The following is a 16,939-nucleotide window of genomic DNA, read 5'->3' as shown; positions in this document are numbered from 1 at the left end:
TAGCTCATATCATGTCAAGCAGCTATTAAATTCCATAATTGTATTCATCTCTTCATTTTCACTCTTTGTTCTTAATTCTGATAAACTGCAAACAGAAAATTGAACACAGGGGAGTCGATAACAACACTTGCATTCTTCGGGATGACCAGGAACAGGTGAACAATAATGTGAAAGTTAATTGCATTCTAAATTCACCTGTTACATGAAAAATTATAGTAGCTATCATCCAAGAGCTTCCAAGTGCTATTTGTGATCCTATGGGCTGTCTCATCAGGCACATCTCAGACAGGGATAATGCTACTGTGAGATAGACAAGTGAGGCAGAACCTCACGTGATTCAGGAATGCACATTTGTCCATTGAATATAAATTTTGTATGGACTTTTTAGGACAATGATCAACCACCTCCCACTGCAGTAAGTTCCTGCTTTAATTTCCCATTGTAATTAATGTAATATATATTTTAATTTTTATATTCCTAATTGGTTGACATCATCAGTATTTCAGTTGACACTCTCCTCTTCCTTAGTAATTCTCTCTGTTATCCAAATCAGAGTCCCTACCTACCTTTGCATTAACAGATAAACATACTAAGATTTTCTAGTGTTGTAAATTCAAGCTTTTGATTTCTATGATATTTTCCATATCTATATATCCATATCATGCAGGTTTGCAATCATTGAAAAGTGGTGATCAAAATCACATATCCCTGTCTACTCCTGAAAAGCTATCATTATTACATAACATAAATATCTTCTCTGCTATTCATCACAGGGTAAATTCCAGCAGTGGACTTCTCTCTTATCACAACTCGCCACATCCCAACTCCCCAGCCAACATGGAGTTGCTGGAGAGACACACTCATGTTTCTCTCTGTCATTACAGACTACAAGCCTGCTCCTTACCAAACATTGTTTTGATACTCCAAAATGAAGTCTTCTACTCCACCAGTCCCTCCCAAGCTGTAATAACAACTTTTCTGGTCTATCTAAAAATTGCCTAATGGCACTATAGCAATAGTTTACAGAATTCCAGCTAGATTACCTTTCCTCTACTTTGCTTGATCAAGAAAAACACAACTTGCTTTTCATTAAAGAAAGAGATGAGATTATTTGGACACAGCCTACCTTTGGTAAATATGTGCTATTTTATTCAATTCCATATTTAATCCCTGTTCTGTATTTTTTTTCTCCTTATTAATTCCGTTGCCTCATGTGCTGGTAAAGGTCAGACTGATGGTATTGTTTTTATGTCTCTTGCATACAACATGTCCTTGTAATGGTCCAATCACCCCTTCTCTTCACCCCACTTTGCATAGATTCATTCAAAATACTTAATGCCAGACTTGTGGTTTCATGCCTTGCTATCTAAGTGTGAGAGGAGCAAGCCTGCACCAATTACATTAGGCTCTTTGCATTTTGCTTCTGCCTCAAATACTGCCACTTCCAAGCTCATTCAAGACCATAACCCTCAAGAAGAGGGTTATGGATCAGACCAAGCATGTCTCTAGGTCAGAACTGTGGAATCACAGAATCATTTGGGTTGAAAAAGACCTTTCAGATCATTGATCCTCCCTGTAATCAGAGCCATAAACAGATGGTACAGGAACAGAAAGAGCGGGACAGGCAGATTCAACACTTCTGCCTAGTTATCTCTGCTTCCAGATATTTCCAGCTCAGAAAATTTAATATCATTCCACTTTGGTATTCTGTGTTATCCATGGTCTGTGTACTGCCTTGGCTAAATACTGAGGAAAAATTCCAAAAGTTGCATCACTGTTATTAGATGTAGCACACCCTTTCCCCTCTAGTTCTGTTTGAGTCAGAGGCACATGGAGAGATTTCTAGGAGTTCCTCATTACAGTCTCCAGTCAAAGATTTTTGACCCTTCCCTCTGTTGAAATTCTTGGTTATCTCCCTTCCTTTCCTGTTGGCTGCCTCTACTGTCTGTTTTGCTAAACCATGTCTTTCTTGCTTTTCCTAGCAAGAAAGCTGCAATGCATAGCTTCATTTTACTTCTCTTCCCCTAGCAAGAAGCTTCTGTCAAGAACTGTCAAGGCTCCCCTCTCCTCCTTTTCCCTCCCCTCTTTTCTTCTCTGCTTTTCTCTTCCAGTCATGCATTCCTTTGACCTCTTATTCAGTACCAGTATTGTTTTCTCTCTCTTTTCATTCACTACATTTTTAAACCCTCATCTAACTCCTACCATCATCTCCAGCTGTGGCTCTAGTTCTTGGATCTTCTCTTTCATGGCCTCCTACTATAGCAACAGCTTCCATGAGAGACCCACCTGTGGTAATAGCCACTCATTTTATCTTCTTCTTTCCCTTGGGTTAAATCTGGTGCTATCTCAGTAGCTATCATAGGTTTTTTTGCTAAAACCTAGCCTGACAAAAACAATGGTGGAAATTAATTGTGGCTTCTAGCCATTGCAGCTTAATCCAGATCAGCCATGTCTCCTGCTTGATGTTCCACAGTTCCCTTCAGCAATGACCAAGCACCGTTTGGCCTTAAAAAGTGATCAGCTGGAAAAGCTCTGTTTCAATTAGCATGGTGGAACATACGTAACGTGTGAGTTAGCAGCTCCACAAAACCTACTTCTCCATTTGCTGACTTGAGGCCACAAATACAGATTCAGCCATCAGCCTTTAATTTCCATATACCTACACCTGAACAGACATAATGACTGTTTCAAGTCTGATTTCAGCCTTGGAGTATTTCAGGTTGCATTTTTTCCAGTTAATGAGTGAAGAATTCATCTGGTTTTTTCATACACTTCAGGTTGGTTGATCAGCCTCACAGAGGACCTCAGTTTGGTACACTAGCTCTGCATAAAGAAGCTTTTCCTTTCACTTATTCAGTGCATCAACTTTTTGGCTTCCCTTCAAGCCCCCTGGAATGTGTTAAGCATGAAAAGCAAAACACCAGAGGGACAGATAGCATGAGTGACTGGATTTCAATTTCCCACTGTAGTCAGCGGAGTGGGCAGGAGGTGTTTTACAATATGGTTTCACTTTATTTTCATTTAGCTTTTAGCAGTCCACCCTTTAAGCCTGTAATTGCAACGTTGACTTGAGGCTTAATTCTCCGAAACATACACAGGTGAAAGGTTTGCTGGTTTTCAAAAGGACTGTGAATTTCCATGGCACAATTCACAGGAAGAAGCCTATCAGGACATGCTCCTGGTCTGTTTATACTGTAAGGTTTATGCTGGCACAGTGCTGCTTCGTGGCTAAACCAGCTAAATCCTCTGCAGTTGAATTGGCCATATGGTAGGAAAGAGCTAAAGCCAGTTTTAGGAGTCAGCTCTTATTACACACACACACACACACACACACACACACACACACACACACACACACACACACATACCTCTATCTATCCATCTATATCTATATCTATATCTAATGTTGATATTTCTACACTTATTCTAGGTGAAAGTTATGAACTGATTTCCATGACTCTGCATTATAATTCTCAGGGTGTCTTGCTCCAGTCATTAAAGAAATTATTTCTGTTTGCCTTCTAAATTGTTTACCTTAGACTGGGGAAGAAAGAACCAGCCAGTTATACTGTAATAGAAATTTCTTGAGCTGCTTGAAATCATTTTGGAACATGAAGAAAATCTTTCAGGTTTGCCATACTGTCCTATATATCATACACTCTGTGTTTGAAGTGGGTTAATATTTTTAAGATGGAGATACTCTCACTTTGATAGAATGAACTGTTGTTCCCACAAGGCTCTCCTAGGTTACTCCTGACTCTGGATTACCCTCACAGCAAGGTCACAGCATCAGCTGAGGGCATGGCACGTGTTAGGACACCTGATATTCTGAGAAGCATGCCATTTAGGTATCTATAATTAGAAAATTTATAAATTGTAATTCTATAAAATAATTAAAAATTAAAATTAAAAAATAGTGAGAAGTGTTTTACTACAGTGCTGTGTTTTGAAATAATCCTAAATTTCAGTGTCTTTCAGATTAAAAAAAAAAAGGTATCTAAAACCATCATCGCTTACAATTCTTTGAAAAATCACAGGGTAGTTCTATCTATTTGGTTCTTTTATCTCTCACATAATAATCAAAAATGTGAAACAAACACCGTGCACAAAAAACAAAAGCTATATATCTCACTTGGAAATCAGGTTTGAAAATAAGATTATGCAAAATCAAAATCCTGTTTTATACAGCACAACAGAAATCCTGTTTTGGGGATTCAATTTCGAGCAAAAACTAACTTTTGCATTTCCTAAAGGTGTCATTTGCCTACTAAGACAACAAGCTACACAGCCAGCATGATTTACTTTCACCTGACTTGCTCTACAGATGCACCCTCCAGCACTTTGAACAACCTTTTCCCCATGTTATGAAACATACCGGTGGCTCCACATAGGATAACTTTCTTCCAGTTTTCTTATCTTCTTTCTTTACTGCCACAGGTTTTGCTTTTTCTTTCTCTTTTGCCTTTTCCATTCTCTCAAGTTCCTCCATATAGGAATCATAGATAAACCACTGAGAGACAGACAGAGGCAGGATTTATCAAGACCTGATCATATTACTGAAAACAGCCAACTACACCATCACAAAAAATATGATAGTCATCACAACAGTACTGCTGCTGGAATTAGCTGAACATCTGTCTTCTTACACAAAAAGTGAAGAGTTAAGGTCCTAGATTTTTGAAGAATGACGAAGCATGTCTTATTTTAAGAACATTACAGCATTCTTAACAATTTATTTTCTCCAACACTCTACTTGCTTGTTTGACTCTGTCTATACCTTTATTTTTGCAGGACTTTGTGTTTGGCTAATTTACCAGTGTTTAACAGGAAACATGCATTAAGCATTTGCTTTATGACATTTCTCGTGTGGTGTTGGAAAATTAAATTGTAGTTGCTTAACACAATTTAAATTTGGACTCCAACTCTGCAGCATATGATCAAATGGAAACTGAGCATAGTTTTACATCTTCTGCTATGCCACATGCCACACATGTCTTACTTAAGTAGATACAAAAGTAACTTCTCTTAAGAATTATTCATTAGCATTGAAATCCTAGTATTGTATCTGAAGCAGGTATATTTCTTCAGGAAAAACAAAAGGCAATCTGACACATTGGCTTTGGAAAGGGAGTATGATTCAAATATAGAATATAGATTAGAACATTGAAATATGGTAGCAGAACTCTTTAGGAAAAAAACAACTGTATTGTATTGTAAATTTGCAGAAATGAGATGGAAAGATGTTCCAAACATCAGGGAAGGGACAAAGAAGATGAGACAAGTATGACAAGGAGTAGAACAGAAAAGTTTGGAATAGGAAATTGTGAGCCTAAGGAAGAACATAAAGGAAAAAAGAGCTGAGGGGAAAAAAGAGTTTATATAAAACCACTATTTTAGACCCACTGAAAATTTCAACAATATAAAAAGAAATCAAAGGAAAACCTCTCCTCTTAGCTTTCAAACATTTAATGCAAAATCTTAGTCAGGGGCTATCTATCTTAAAGATCTCTGCTCTAAGTCTCAGGACATCTCACTGTAAGGAAAAAAAATGGAAGAAAACTCCAGCTGGAGGGAGGGAAGATCTCAGGCCAATTACTCTGTAATTTCAGGTTCAGGAACAGAATAGATTACAGTTTTTAACCTGACAGAGAAACTTCCATTCCCCTTCCTATCATTTTCCTATACCAGCATTTTTTAAATTGTGGCCATTATGTTACAGTGCCTTCTCCCGTTCCTCCACTCACTGGTAACCAAATGGTGTTTTCGATACCAGTCTGATACACTAGTTTGAAACAATGTTAATATCTGCAACAAACATAATTACATTTTACAAATATCTGAGAATTAATCAGCATAATTGGCTGATTCCCTTTCCACTGAAAGGTGTAACATATATCTTGTTGAAATTTCTTGTGAAATTTCATCCAAAATATTTTATTTTACATTTTTAAGGGATGCAGAAAATGCTACAGAGCCTTTCATCATGAATAGATAGGCACATTTCTGCTACATAAAGCAGAGTTAGTCTCTTGCAACAGATCTTCCACGTTCCTTTTGCTGTAGTTCTCACTTGCTTCAGCTTCAGGCTTTAGAAACCTGTTTCTGCATACTGCTAAACTTAGTCAGAGTAAAAACATAAGTGCTGCATATGCCAAATTTCTGACAATACTCCAAGAGAGAGCTGTGTCCCTAGAGGAGCCAGTACCCTGCAGGCTGCAGCCCACCTCTTGCTGAATCCAAAACTATTCTCACCCTGTGGTTTCCCCATTCCCACTCACTCAAGACTCTCTAAAGCAGACAGGTCAGGGTGGCTGGCAAAAAATAAACCAGTGAAAAGCATCTAAACTGAGACACTTAACCTTAGAAATATAAACCATGAGCAAGTTCACCCATCAAAGTAGAAGAGAGGGTCATACTACTTTGCTGTCAAATGGGAGACCAAAGCCACAGTAAAGGAATTCATTCCACTGCAAGGAACGCAAACACAATAACTTGGTTTTAACTTTCTCACTCCTCAATTTCCAAAATATAGACTAAAACAACTTTAATGATAAAAAGGAGATAGATATAGATTTACCTGGTTAACATTTTCTGAGAAAGTTTCAAAAGGTGCAGGGTCAGTTTGCAATCCTTTTTCCTGAAAAAAGAAAAAGCTTGAAGAAGCATAATCTCAGCATTGAAGCCCTCTGCAGTGACACAGTCTAGTTGTGGAAACAGTCTGCATGAATAACTTGATAACCAAATGACTCCTAGGGCACTGTACAAACACTGTTGGTGATTGTGGAACTATAAAAAGATTTTGTTGTGGGCCAAAAGAATGTTCACAAGACCTTCTGATTTTTTCCCACATACTTCAAATATTTTAGTAGTTAATTTTGAAGGAGTTCAAATGAGTTTTTTTCACCTCTATCATTTGAAATGTTCTGGTACCAATTATGTTATCAGTTATGACATCCTACCAAATTTGAAAAGTTTTATCGTATATATAAAAAAGCCAGCTGGATACAACAATCAGAACAAAATTATTGAACAGAGTCAATTCATCTGATGCTACTGAAATAATATTTTTACCATCCTTACTTCAACATTCTGAAATAAATATATTTCTATGAAACATTCCCTTTAAAGAACAGCATCTTCTTTCAAAAAACTGTTGCGTCAGATAAATTTTAAGATGCTACCTGTAGCATTTCACTGACCTCTGAAATGAAGACATCTCAGAGGTGGAAACTGAACATCCAGTACAGCACATAGCAGTACTTTGCAACTATTTAAGGTCTATATTCTGCTTTCAAAGACAGAATCATACAGAGACACACAAGCTTCTCCCAATAAAATCATTGGGAACAAGAAAATATTCAGATCTGGGAACAAAGAAATAAGAAATTCCACTGAGATTGTTGAAAGATGTAGAATCTTAGCTCAAACTTCACAGCAAGCACCCCACTGCCAGACAAACTCTCCTGAGATCTGTCTCCAGCAGCACTGTAACTCATATATCTCTCCGAGTCCTTCATATGTAAAGACATCTAACCCTAGGTGTAATGGCTGTAAGGCAACAGGCAGGCTCTTTGGGGAAATGCACTCTAATTGTAGCAAGGAAAACAAAAGAATTTTCTCTCTGAAACTTGTATACCTGGAGTAGGAAACCCCTTTTTGAGCACTCTGTCAGGAGCCAACATCACCAGGATTGCTCAGTCAGAAGGCCTCATGAAAACATGCTCACAGGGAATGGCTGTAGGTTCAGCAAAAAGCTTAGGGAAGGAACATAAGGGTTTGGGTCTGTACTTACTGGAAAGTGCATGCAGAGTAGGAGGGAGATGTACCACGTACAAGAAGTACAGATTTGTCACACTTACAAAAGTTTGTTACTCTAGTACCCATGCTTAATACAAGCCCAAACACATTTGTCCTTCTAATATATGGAGATTATATCTTATCTATTATATCTCTGCTCCATTAATAAGAATTGAAGTACAAGACCATAAAAGTACACAGTGACAAACAGAAATGGCTTTCACATGTTCCAAGTACTCATATGCTACCCTAGCGTTGCTCCATACATTTTCAGATGAGAAAATAGACATGAAAAATATATCCAAGTAGAGGCTTAAGGTTTTACAGTAGCATCAAAATTTTTTGTAGGCTGTCCAAGAGTTCATGAGGCAAGAAATTTTCTGTCACCACCATTGTCATCATACCAAATGTTTTACAATAGTACAACCACTATACCTTTTTTCCTGATAGTATTGACAGATCGCAGGATATGATACAAACACAGGTGATCTACATGCCCTCCCAAAGGAAAGATCCTCCAAGTCACTGAAGGAAACAGCAACATACCCGCAGAGGATAGTGGTATGTAGTTGAACCTCTCTCAATGAAGTTGAACTGGTTTGCAAGCTTCCTTTCTGGTGCTTTTGGGGGAGGAGGCTCTTCCTCTGCTGCCTCAGCTGCTTCAGCTTCTTGTTCTCCTTCTCCCTCTCCTTCTCCTCCTCCCTCTTCCTCTCCCTCTCCTGCAGCCTGCAAAAAAATACAGCAGTGACTTCACCCTGAGAGAATCAGTCATCTCCTTCCTTCTTCTCAGACTGCTGGTTTCTGCTGCCTAGTGAAGGAGACTGTAACTGAAGATTCAATATTTAAGATGCAAATTAGGAGAGTTCCAGCACTCAGATAAATTAGATTCTGAAATTATATCTGAATGGGAATATATACATCCAGGAACTGAAATTACTTAAAAACCTGACATAAGAGAGATACCTGACATGAGAGAGATAATATAGCACAGTTGCCTTTGGTAAAATGGATTCAGGGACCAGAAGATTTTGTTAAAGTCCCATTACCGTGTGTTTTCATTTCCTTGCTAGACAATGAGTTGCACCTGAAACTCTGACACTGTGGGTTCTGACACAGTGTGGGTAAGAACAAACATTCACAGGCTACTCCTTTCCTATCAGCCTTTAAATCAAGCCACTACTTCTTTCACTCAGTTACACCTGCTGCTTTCACCTCTCCAGATTTTTGCTTTTCACCAACAGACATACTGTCCAGGAAGATTCCAGATCTCAGCAGATTATACTTTATTTTGATATAATGTCTGGATAAAGACAGATCTGGTATGATCCCCCATTCACCTTCTACATCTGAAAAATGGCAGCAGGACCATAGCTGCCCAGGAGAACCTGCAGGTTCTCACCTACAGGACTGACATCTCAGACATAAAATAACCAATCACAGAAGAAAACCCATTTTATAGTAATGTAATTTAAAAGCCAATACTAAAAATAAAATGGACAGCTCTTAGCTGGCTATAGAGAATTACCTCAGCATCTTCTGTGGGTTCTTCATCTTTAGTCTCTGCCTCTTCAGTTGCCTCAGCAGGAGCTTCTACGGGGGCCTTTTCCTCCTCAGCATGAGTCTCTTCTGATGGCAGAAAGGATACGTGAATGAGCCTAGAATAACAGGACATCTTATCCAATACACTACAGATCCTCTGTCTTCTGGAGCATTGATATACATATATATCCTTTCCTAATGCTGTATCATTAGACAACACAGTAACAAATCCCCACTTGGGAGAACAATTGTTTGTTCAAAGCCACAAAAGGTTACAGGAGTATTTCTAGATTTCATCTGCAGTATTCTTCTGGATGAACTGAAATAAAAAATAAATGTTTTGAATCAGAGCAAACTTCTGTAACCAATTTCTGATCTGAGTAACTCTGTTTCTTGGTATCTCTTCAGCTCCAGACCTCTCTATCATCCAGAATTGTCTGCAGTTGTGTACAACTACTAAGAATGTCTTCAAGGCACACAGAAGTTATAACATGGTTGTTCTTATTTATATGGATAAAAATTAATGGATAAAAATTAATATGCTAGTCTTGTTTGACAATGATGGATGTCCACATTCCAATCATATCCTTGTATGCTTCACTGTGTAGCCATACTAGCATAGAGCCACTTGAAACTAACTGGTTTGGAATCTACAAAAAGCACTGCCAAAAATCCATGATTTCATGGCATTGAAGATCCCATTAAGCACTTTGCCCTACTTCAAATCATCATACATAGTTTGTTGAGTGTAAAATAAAGGAGGCACTGACCCTCAGAAGCTCCAAACAAGAACTATTCTCAGGAGCTTACACAGTGTTATCATTGTGCCTGCAGTTACCACCTTGACATAACACTCATTGGGACAGAAATTCTCCCTTCACAAACAGCAAAAATACAATAAAATCACTAGCCAGTACTTCCTTCCCTGCTGAAATTCAGACCTAGAACTCTTTACTAACAACAGAGCTTTCAGTCTCTGGTTGATGTTTCTTTTTGTCTGAACAAAGAGTGTTGATAGTAGCTCAGATCAAAGGTCCAAGTAGTTCAGGGTTTTGTATCTCACATTGTCTGAAAGTATATGTCTTGGTAAGAATTCAAGAATTGGTCATTCATGTGATAGTTTCCTGAAAAATCACCCAGATTCCAAACATTTCTGCTTTAATACTTTAAATCATGTCTGAAACTTTCAAAATAGGCTAGGTAGTTTAGTCATGTATGTCCAACAGTAGTGAAAGATGTTTAAAAGACACTAAATAACTTTGAACATTTCAGTGTTAGCATTCAAATGACTCAAAAACCACACACTATTTTCCAGACTGCAGCAAACACCTGGCTGATTATTTTTCTAATTTTGATTGCCAACAGGCATGCAAGCCAAAGTAGGAGCTGTTTAATTCTGTGGTAATGCAGCATGATCATTCCATCGTGTTGAATAAGAGGAACCAGTGCCCATCTTAAAATTATCATGATATCAGACAATAAATCTACCTGCTTACCGCTTAAACTCTGTGATCTGATACTCTGGCGTCTGCCTTCATCTGAATCTTTGTGTATCAAATATCCATTCAAAGTGAAGTGAATGGCTGTTTGATCTATATCGTCCACTAGCTTGTATGCTCGTTCCTACAAAAGTAAAACCCCACAAAATCATAGAATCACAGAATCATAGAATCCTGGATTGGTTTAGGCTGGAAGGGATCTTAAAGAACATTTTGTTGCAACCTCCCTGCCCTGGGCAGGGACACCTTCTCCCAGCCCAGGCTGCTTAAAGTCCCATCCAACTTGGCTTTGAACACCCCCAGGGTTGCAGAATCCATAATTTTTTGGGGCAAACTGTTACAGTACCTCACTATCTTCACAGTTAAGAGCAGCCTAATCTGTATAAATGAGTTTTTAGCTGCACCTAAAAGCAAACAGAAGCCACGAAAGAACACAGTAGTGTTCAATAGTTTGCTTACTTTGATTTCCTTACTATGTCAATCACAGCACAGCACTGAGCTCACTTCAGTCATTGTGGAGAATTTGAAGATAGGGATTACTGATCACCTGTCTATATACCATAAATATGGAAAACTTCAGCTCCAAATGGAAGAGAAGGGCTTTTTTTGACTCCACAAGACTGATTTCCTTCTCTGGGATCATGTGATGGTTGGTCAAACAAGTACAGTTGCACAGAGGTGAGACAGACTTGGCAATATTTTGCTTGGTTTTCTCTTCTCTTAGGTGTTGGTTTTGACAGGGATAATTTTCTTCACAGTAGCAACTGTATTTTGGGGTTGTATTTTGGATTTGTGCTGAAAACACAGGGATGTTTTGGTTATTGCTGAGCAGCACTTGCACAATTCTGTTCCTCGCCCCACCTCATCACTAACTCACCCATCTCACCCCAAGGATATTCCATACCACATGGTGCCATGCTTAGCATATAAATCTGGGAGGGAAAGAATTCTGGGGGGAAGAATAAGTATGAGGGGGGGAGGATGTTTGGAATGATGGTGTGTACCTTGCAAAGTAACCATTAAGTGACATGGAGCCCTGCTTTCCCAGGGATTGCTGAACATCTGCCTCAAGTGGTGGACTAATTCCTTGTTATGCTTTGCACAGCTTTTGTTTTCCCTACTAAACTCTCCATCTCAACCCACGAGTTCTCTCACTTCTACTCCTCTGATTCTCTCCTCTGTCCTACCATGGGAGACTGAGTGAATGGCTGTGTGGGGCTCAGTGGCCAGCCGGGATTAAACCACAACACCCTCCTAAATCTGGGAATAATTCAATGCCAGGGTTGGAGGAGCTGTTTCCATGCCCTTTCTTTCAGGGAAAACCCATTACTCCACCCTCCCCATGTGACTGCCTGTGTGGCTGGCTGTATATGGTACTGGGAGAAGGCTGCTCCAGGGTAATGCAGTGTGTGCCCTGCACATTCAAATGTGAAGGTGTGACTCTTGGACATTTTCTGGCTGTCTGTTGTTCACTTCTAGTCATCATGAATAAAGCTTGTCAGTGATTTCACAATACAAATTTCTGAGCTCTCCTATAATTCAGTCTTCAGGTGTGGATACTGCGACATAATTCTTACAGACTGAGAAAAGCTTTGCCTTTTGTCCTTTAACCACCACAGAATGGGAAAAGTAACTACCTGAGATTAGGTACAATAATTACCTTCACTGACAGATCTTGTTCTGTAATTGTGATATCCTACTTCTAATGCATCAATGCTTTCAGACTTTTACCCTCCATAAAAACTCTTTAAGAACCATTGGCAGTAAATATATAATAAGATGGCCACATTAAAAGAAAATTTACCTGGTCATAAACCAAAGGAAAACACAAAACCAATTAATTGCAAAAAATTCCAGTTTTATATGTCATGTCATACTTACTTTAAAGCTGAATCTGACAATATCCCGGGGAATATGGGGATTATTAGCTGTCAAGGTACGTGTCACTTCCTGTTTTAATTCCTTTGGGATGGAAACAAAATAGTATTGTAAATAAAACTTTGCTACTAATACAATGTACAACAATAAAATCACCATGTTTATGCTCAGTTCACTGCAGATACCTCATATACAGCTGATGCCACCACAAAAATAATGCTTGGGGCCAACCTGGCTCAGAGTGCAATCCAGAACAGTCATCCTGCTTCCTACCACATTTTTTAATGGGCTTTCTTGATTTTAATTCTTATCTAAGATATGGTAGCACTTGAAAAATGCCAACTGCATTCTGTAGGGTGAGACAGACAACTTGAGTCTTTAAAATTTACATTGTCCAAAAATAAACAGTAAGCTTAGTAGCAGTACTTTCAGGATTTACCACTGTGAACAAAAAAAAAATTACTGCCAACTATTTTTAGTGTCTGAGTTGGAGGATATACATAAAGCTTACCTGTCACAGTGCTAGTTTAAGGATGGGGAACAATGCTAGAGTTTTGTAAGGCAGTGAGAAGAGAGGAACAACTGCAGTTGGAAGGGTGACCAATTACAATGCTACTGAACCAACAGAAGAAATAGCAATAAAATTGTAGGACACTTCCCTGTCCTATGTTTTGCACACAGGCACCTGAAGAGCTCAGGGCTGGCTCTGGGTCCTCCTTAACTGCGCAAAGCCCCAGTCCCACTTTTGCTTTTGGATTACCTCCAGGCAGTTACAGTGTTTTAAGCCCAGAACAGGGTTTCATAGCACATTCTCCCTGTTTTCTTGTTGAAGCCATTTCATATGGTACTGCAGACACTGTACTTCAGCAAGAACTGGAGTTTCACTCTTGCAGAATTTCCTTCAAAACCGATGGGTAGGCTTCTGGAGTTTATGGAGTTTCATAGACACCTCATGACAAGACAGGCATTGCTTTACTCACAGCTTCAGTCAGCTCCAGCTGATCTGGGGATCTGACTGCAGCCCTTGCTGTCGACCAGTCCTCTCCTGTTTCAGGAAAGTCATCTTCATCCTAGAACAGTAATGACAAGCTCAGAAATGCAACAAGACTCTGACAGTTTTGCTCCTTGCCAAAGCAGCACTTCTTGAGGCACAGAGCAAAGACATAAAAACAACATTCCCCCACCCATCTTTGCTTTGAGCAGAGCAGAACATAAATGGCAGGCCAAAATCTGAAGATTTTCATATGGCTACACTTGCCAGCAGGAGTTCAATGGGTTGGAGGAGCTGCAGTCTGAAGATAATTCCTGCCCTGGCACAAAACTGGATTAACTCCAATAGCAAAACTCAAGTGATTCCACTTCAGTCTCAGTTTAAAAACTGGCAATTCTGTTTCCCTTGCCACATAACACCCAAGGGTATTATAGGACTTAAGAACTACTCAAGGACACAAGCCAAGAACCTGCAATTACTCCTGACTTGTTATTCTATAGGCTACTCTTAGAATTTAGTTTGAAATACAAAGCTGCAGGGATGTGGCTCCAGGAGGAATGTTAACCAATTTCTTGCAAAGGCCAGCATGTCTCCGTTCTGCCAACAACAGACTGCTGCTCTCCCTGGGCTAGCACTGGGTTCATGTCATGATATAAGGTCATTAAAAAGAAAATGAATCACTGCAGGAATGAATTTCAATTAATTGTCCTTACAGAAAAAAACTGTCAGAACACAAAACCGCTGATTAAAGTGCTTAACTGCTCCAGGCAAAATTTCTCCCTCAGTTCAAATTGTGTAATGAGTTGATTTAAAATGAATCAATCATTCTTGTAAATACAGTTCTCTCAGGCCTGCTAACTTTACAGCCATACAAAGCTGAAGATGAGTCCAAGATGTAAGTACAGCTTATGGCTGAAGCTATAGAGGCTGGACCCAGCAATGCTTTGCTACCTGCAGAGTACCACAAAGGTAAAAAGCATAATACTGTGTCAAAATGTGCAGAGGCTGAAAGTAATAGAGAATTTTGCATATTCCAAGAGCCCAGGGAAAGTCACAGGCTGCAGCCTTATTTCTTTCCCCAAGGGAGCTGAAATGAGGCAAGCTGTAAGGAAGGTCAGGCATTCTGAAGCACAAGAGACGATGACTGCAGAACAGTTGTTTGTGATTGAATGCTCCCCACATGAACACCTGCTTATAGGACATTTATCATACACAATTTGATGCCAGTTAGTTCAGTAGTTTTTTTCCCAAGTGAATCAGATAAGAAGTACTGTGGTTTTAACATTATATATATGATTTTCATTTAAAAGTAAATAACTTTCCATTTTAAATGGTGAAAAGAGGAGCATTTAATGAGATTGTGATTTGTCCCAAGAAAATGAAAAGCTGTTTATCAATATGTCTATTTAAAAGCATGTAGACTGTTCTTCCATCCCTGTCATGGATCCTCCATCTTTCCCAGTGGAGCTAAATAAAAGAAAGGTAGATTAAATCAAGGCAATCAAATAATTTATTTGCCCAATAGTAAAACATTATCATGAGTTATTATTAGCTTGTACTTCTTTGTTAAGTGAATATGGGCTATACTTTGAATTTTCTGCACTGAGCAGGCAGATTTCTCATAGTCTGAGTCAGGTAGTCTTTTGGAATTCACATCCCAAACATCTTAATTTAATCTTTTCATATTGCATTGTACCCAAATTGTGTGTACCCAATTGTGCCTTTGTTCTAGGTGATACTTTTTGTCCTAATTTGCTGGTGTATTTCCCTTCTCAGTGGAAACCTACAGCAACCTCTTACTGCTAAATCAATTGATATTTTACCAACTTTATAAAAAAAACTCCTCATTGCTCAGACTAAATCTTTTTTTGCATGTCAGAGCTGAAAAAAGGAAAAAACATAAGGAAAAAAACATTTTAAAGTCTTGAGAATCTTACCCTTTTTTTAAGTCCACTTTTACCAGCTTTTCCTGCCTTTCCTCCTGAAGGTCCACCTTGGCCCTAAAGTGAGAACACATCCAATGTAAACTTTCAAAGCACCTTCTTTCTGGATTTAACCAAATCAGAATAAAAGTTTGATGCTTGCTCCAATAGTATGTTTTAAAAGCTGAGTATGCCAGCAGTCTGAGTATAAATTATTTGAAAGAAAAACAGTCACTTTTACAACACAAAACAGTGATTTTTCAGCACGAAAAAATGCCAGGCTCTGTACTAGTAAAACACTACCCAGTCTGTCCTAGTCTGTGATACACCCAAATGTCATACACCCATTTTAGTGCCTTGGTCAAACAAACTAAAAGGCTGCCCCTGTTTTAAGTGCTTGCATGGCACAGGAAGCCCAAAGACAGTAGATCCACACCCACAAAGTCATGGGCACTGAGAAAACATGGAAAACACTGATGAACAGCTTGGAAATGAACCACTGTCAACCCCCCTGCACACATGAAAGCACAGAAAAATTATGACAATGGGCTTTAAGGAAAACAATTAAACAGTTGTTTATAGGGTGCCTTACAGAGGGAGACTACCCTACCCCAAGTCAAGCAATAACAGAAGGGCACCACTGACCAAGATTTGTGAAAATTTAACAGAAAGTAGGAGAGGAAATGAAGAGGATCCTTTTGAAGAGATGCTGAGGGACAGACAGGACCATGAACCCTGAAGGAAGAGAGAGAGCTGGTAAATCGAGCAAAGGAAACAACATTAGAAACCTTGGCAAGTACAGTTTCAGGGTGGATCACAAATGACATTTGATGGTATGGATGAAAAAAGCAGAGGAGTTAGAAAAAAGTGTTTGACTTTGTAACAGAAAAGAAGGGGACACTCAACAAGAGGGAAGGAAAATGAAGGGGTGGGAGAGCAAGCTCCTAAGGGCTGATTGATTTTCTTCAAAAGAACATCAGAGTGTGCCTTTCAGCTTAGATCAAAGGTCCACCTAGCCAAGTATCTCTCACCAACACTGTTCAAAATAAAGTATCTATTCTATTCTCTCCAGGATGACCTCTTAGCTTGCCACAGGGACTTGAACTAAAAATGCTATCCTTTCTATTCCATATCAGTGAATCTTTTTCTCCACAAATTTATTCTCTGATTTTGGAATCCATGCACATTTTTTAGCATGCACAACTTCCATAGCAAGGACCCCCCCAGTACAACTACATGGTAATGCAAAGAACCACTGCTTGCTTTTTAAGTCTGCCATTTGTTTCTCTCACCCGGTTTTCCTTGTTCTTCTT

The 16,939-nt window shown here is 39.0% G+C and overlaps 1 protein-coding gene across 1 annotated transcript in view; it reads right to left on the bottom strand.

Annotated features, from left to right (window-relative positions):
* The window catches only part of DNAI1 (dynein axonemal intermediate chain 1), a 139,819-nt gene that overhangs the window by 112,568 nt on the left and 10,312 nt on the right, over positions 1-16,939 (bottom strand). Inside the window, exons 2-9 of the mRNA XM_038124618.1 lie at positions 15,642-15,704; positions 13,694-13,783; positions 12,717-12,797; positions 10,833-10,959; positions 9,323-9,423; positions 8,344-8,523; positions 6,578-6,637; positions 4,376-4,510 (exon numbers count right to left, since the gene is read on the bottom strand). Of these exons, the coding sequence (XP_037980546.1) occupies positions 4,376-4,510; positions 6,578-6,637; positions 8,344-8,523; positions 9,323-9,423; positions 10,833-10,959; positions 12,717-12,797; positions 13,694-13,783; positions 15,642-15,704 (837 nt within the window). The remainder of the gene's footprint in view (positions 1-4,375; positions 4,511-6,577; positions 6,638-8,343; positions 8,524-9,322; positions 9,424-10,832; positions 10,960-12,716; positions 12,798-13,693; positions 13,784-15,641; positions 15,705-16,939) is intronic.

This window comes from Motacilla alba, chromosome Z (genome assembly GCF_015832195.1).
Source record: "Motacilla alba alba isolate MOTALB_02 chromosome Z, Motacilla_alba_V1.0_pri, whole genome shotgun sequence".
Taxonomy (NCBI): domain Eukaryota; kingdom Metazoa; phylum Chordata; class Aves; order Passeriformes; family Motacillidae; genus Motacilla; species Motacilla alba.
The sequence above is the reverse complement of the archived record's forward strand: the minus strand, read 5'-3'. Positions and strand labels throughout refer to the sequence as shown.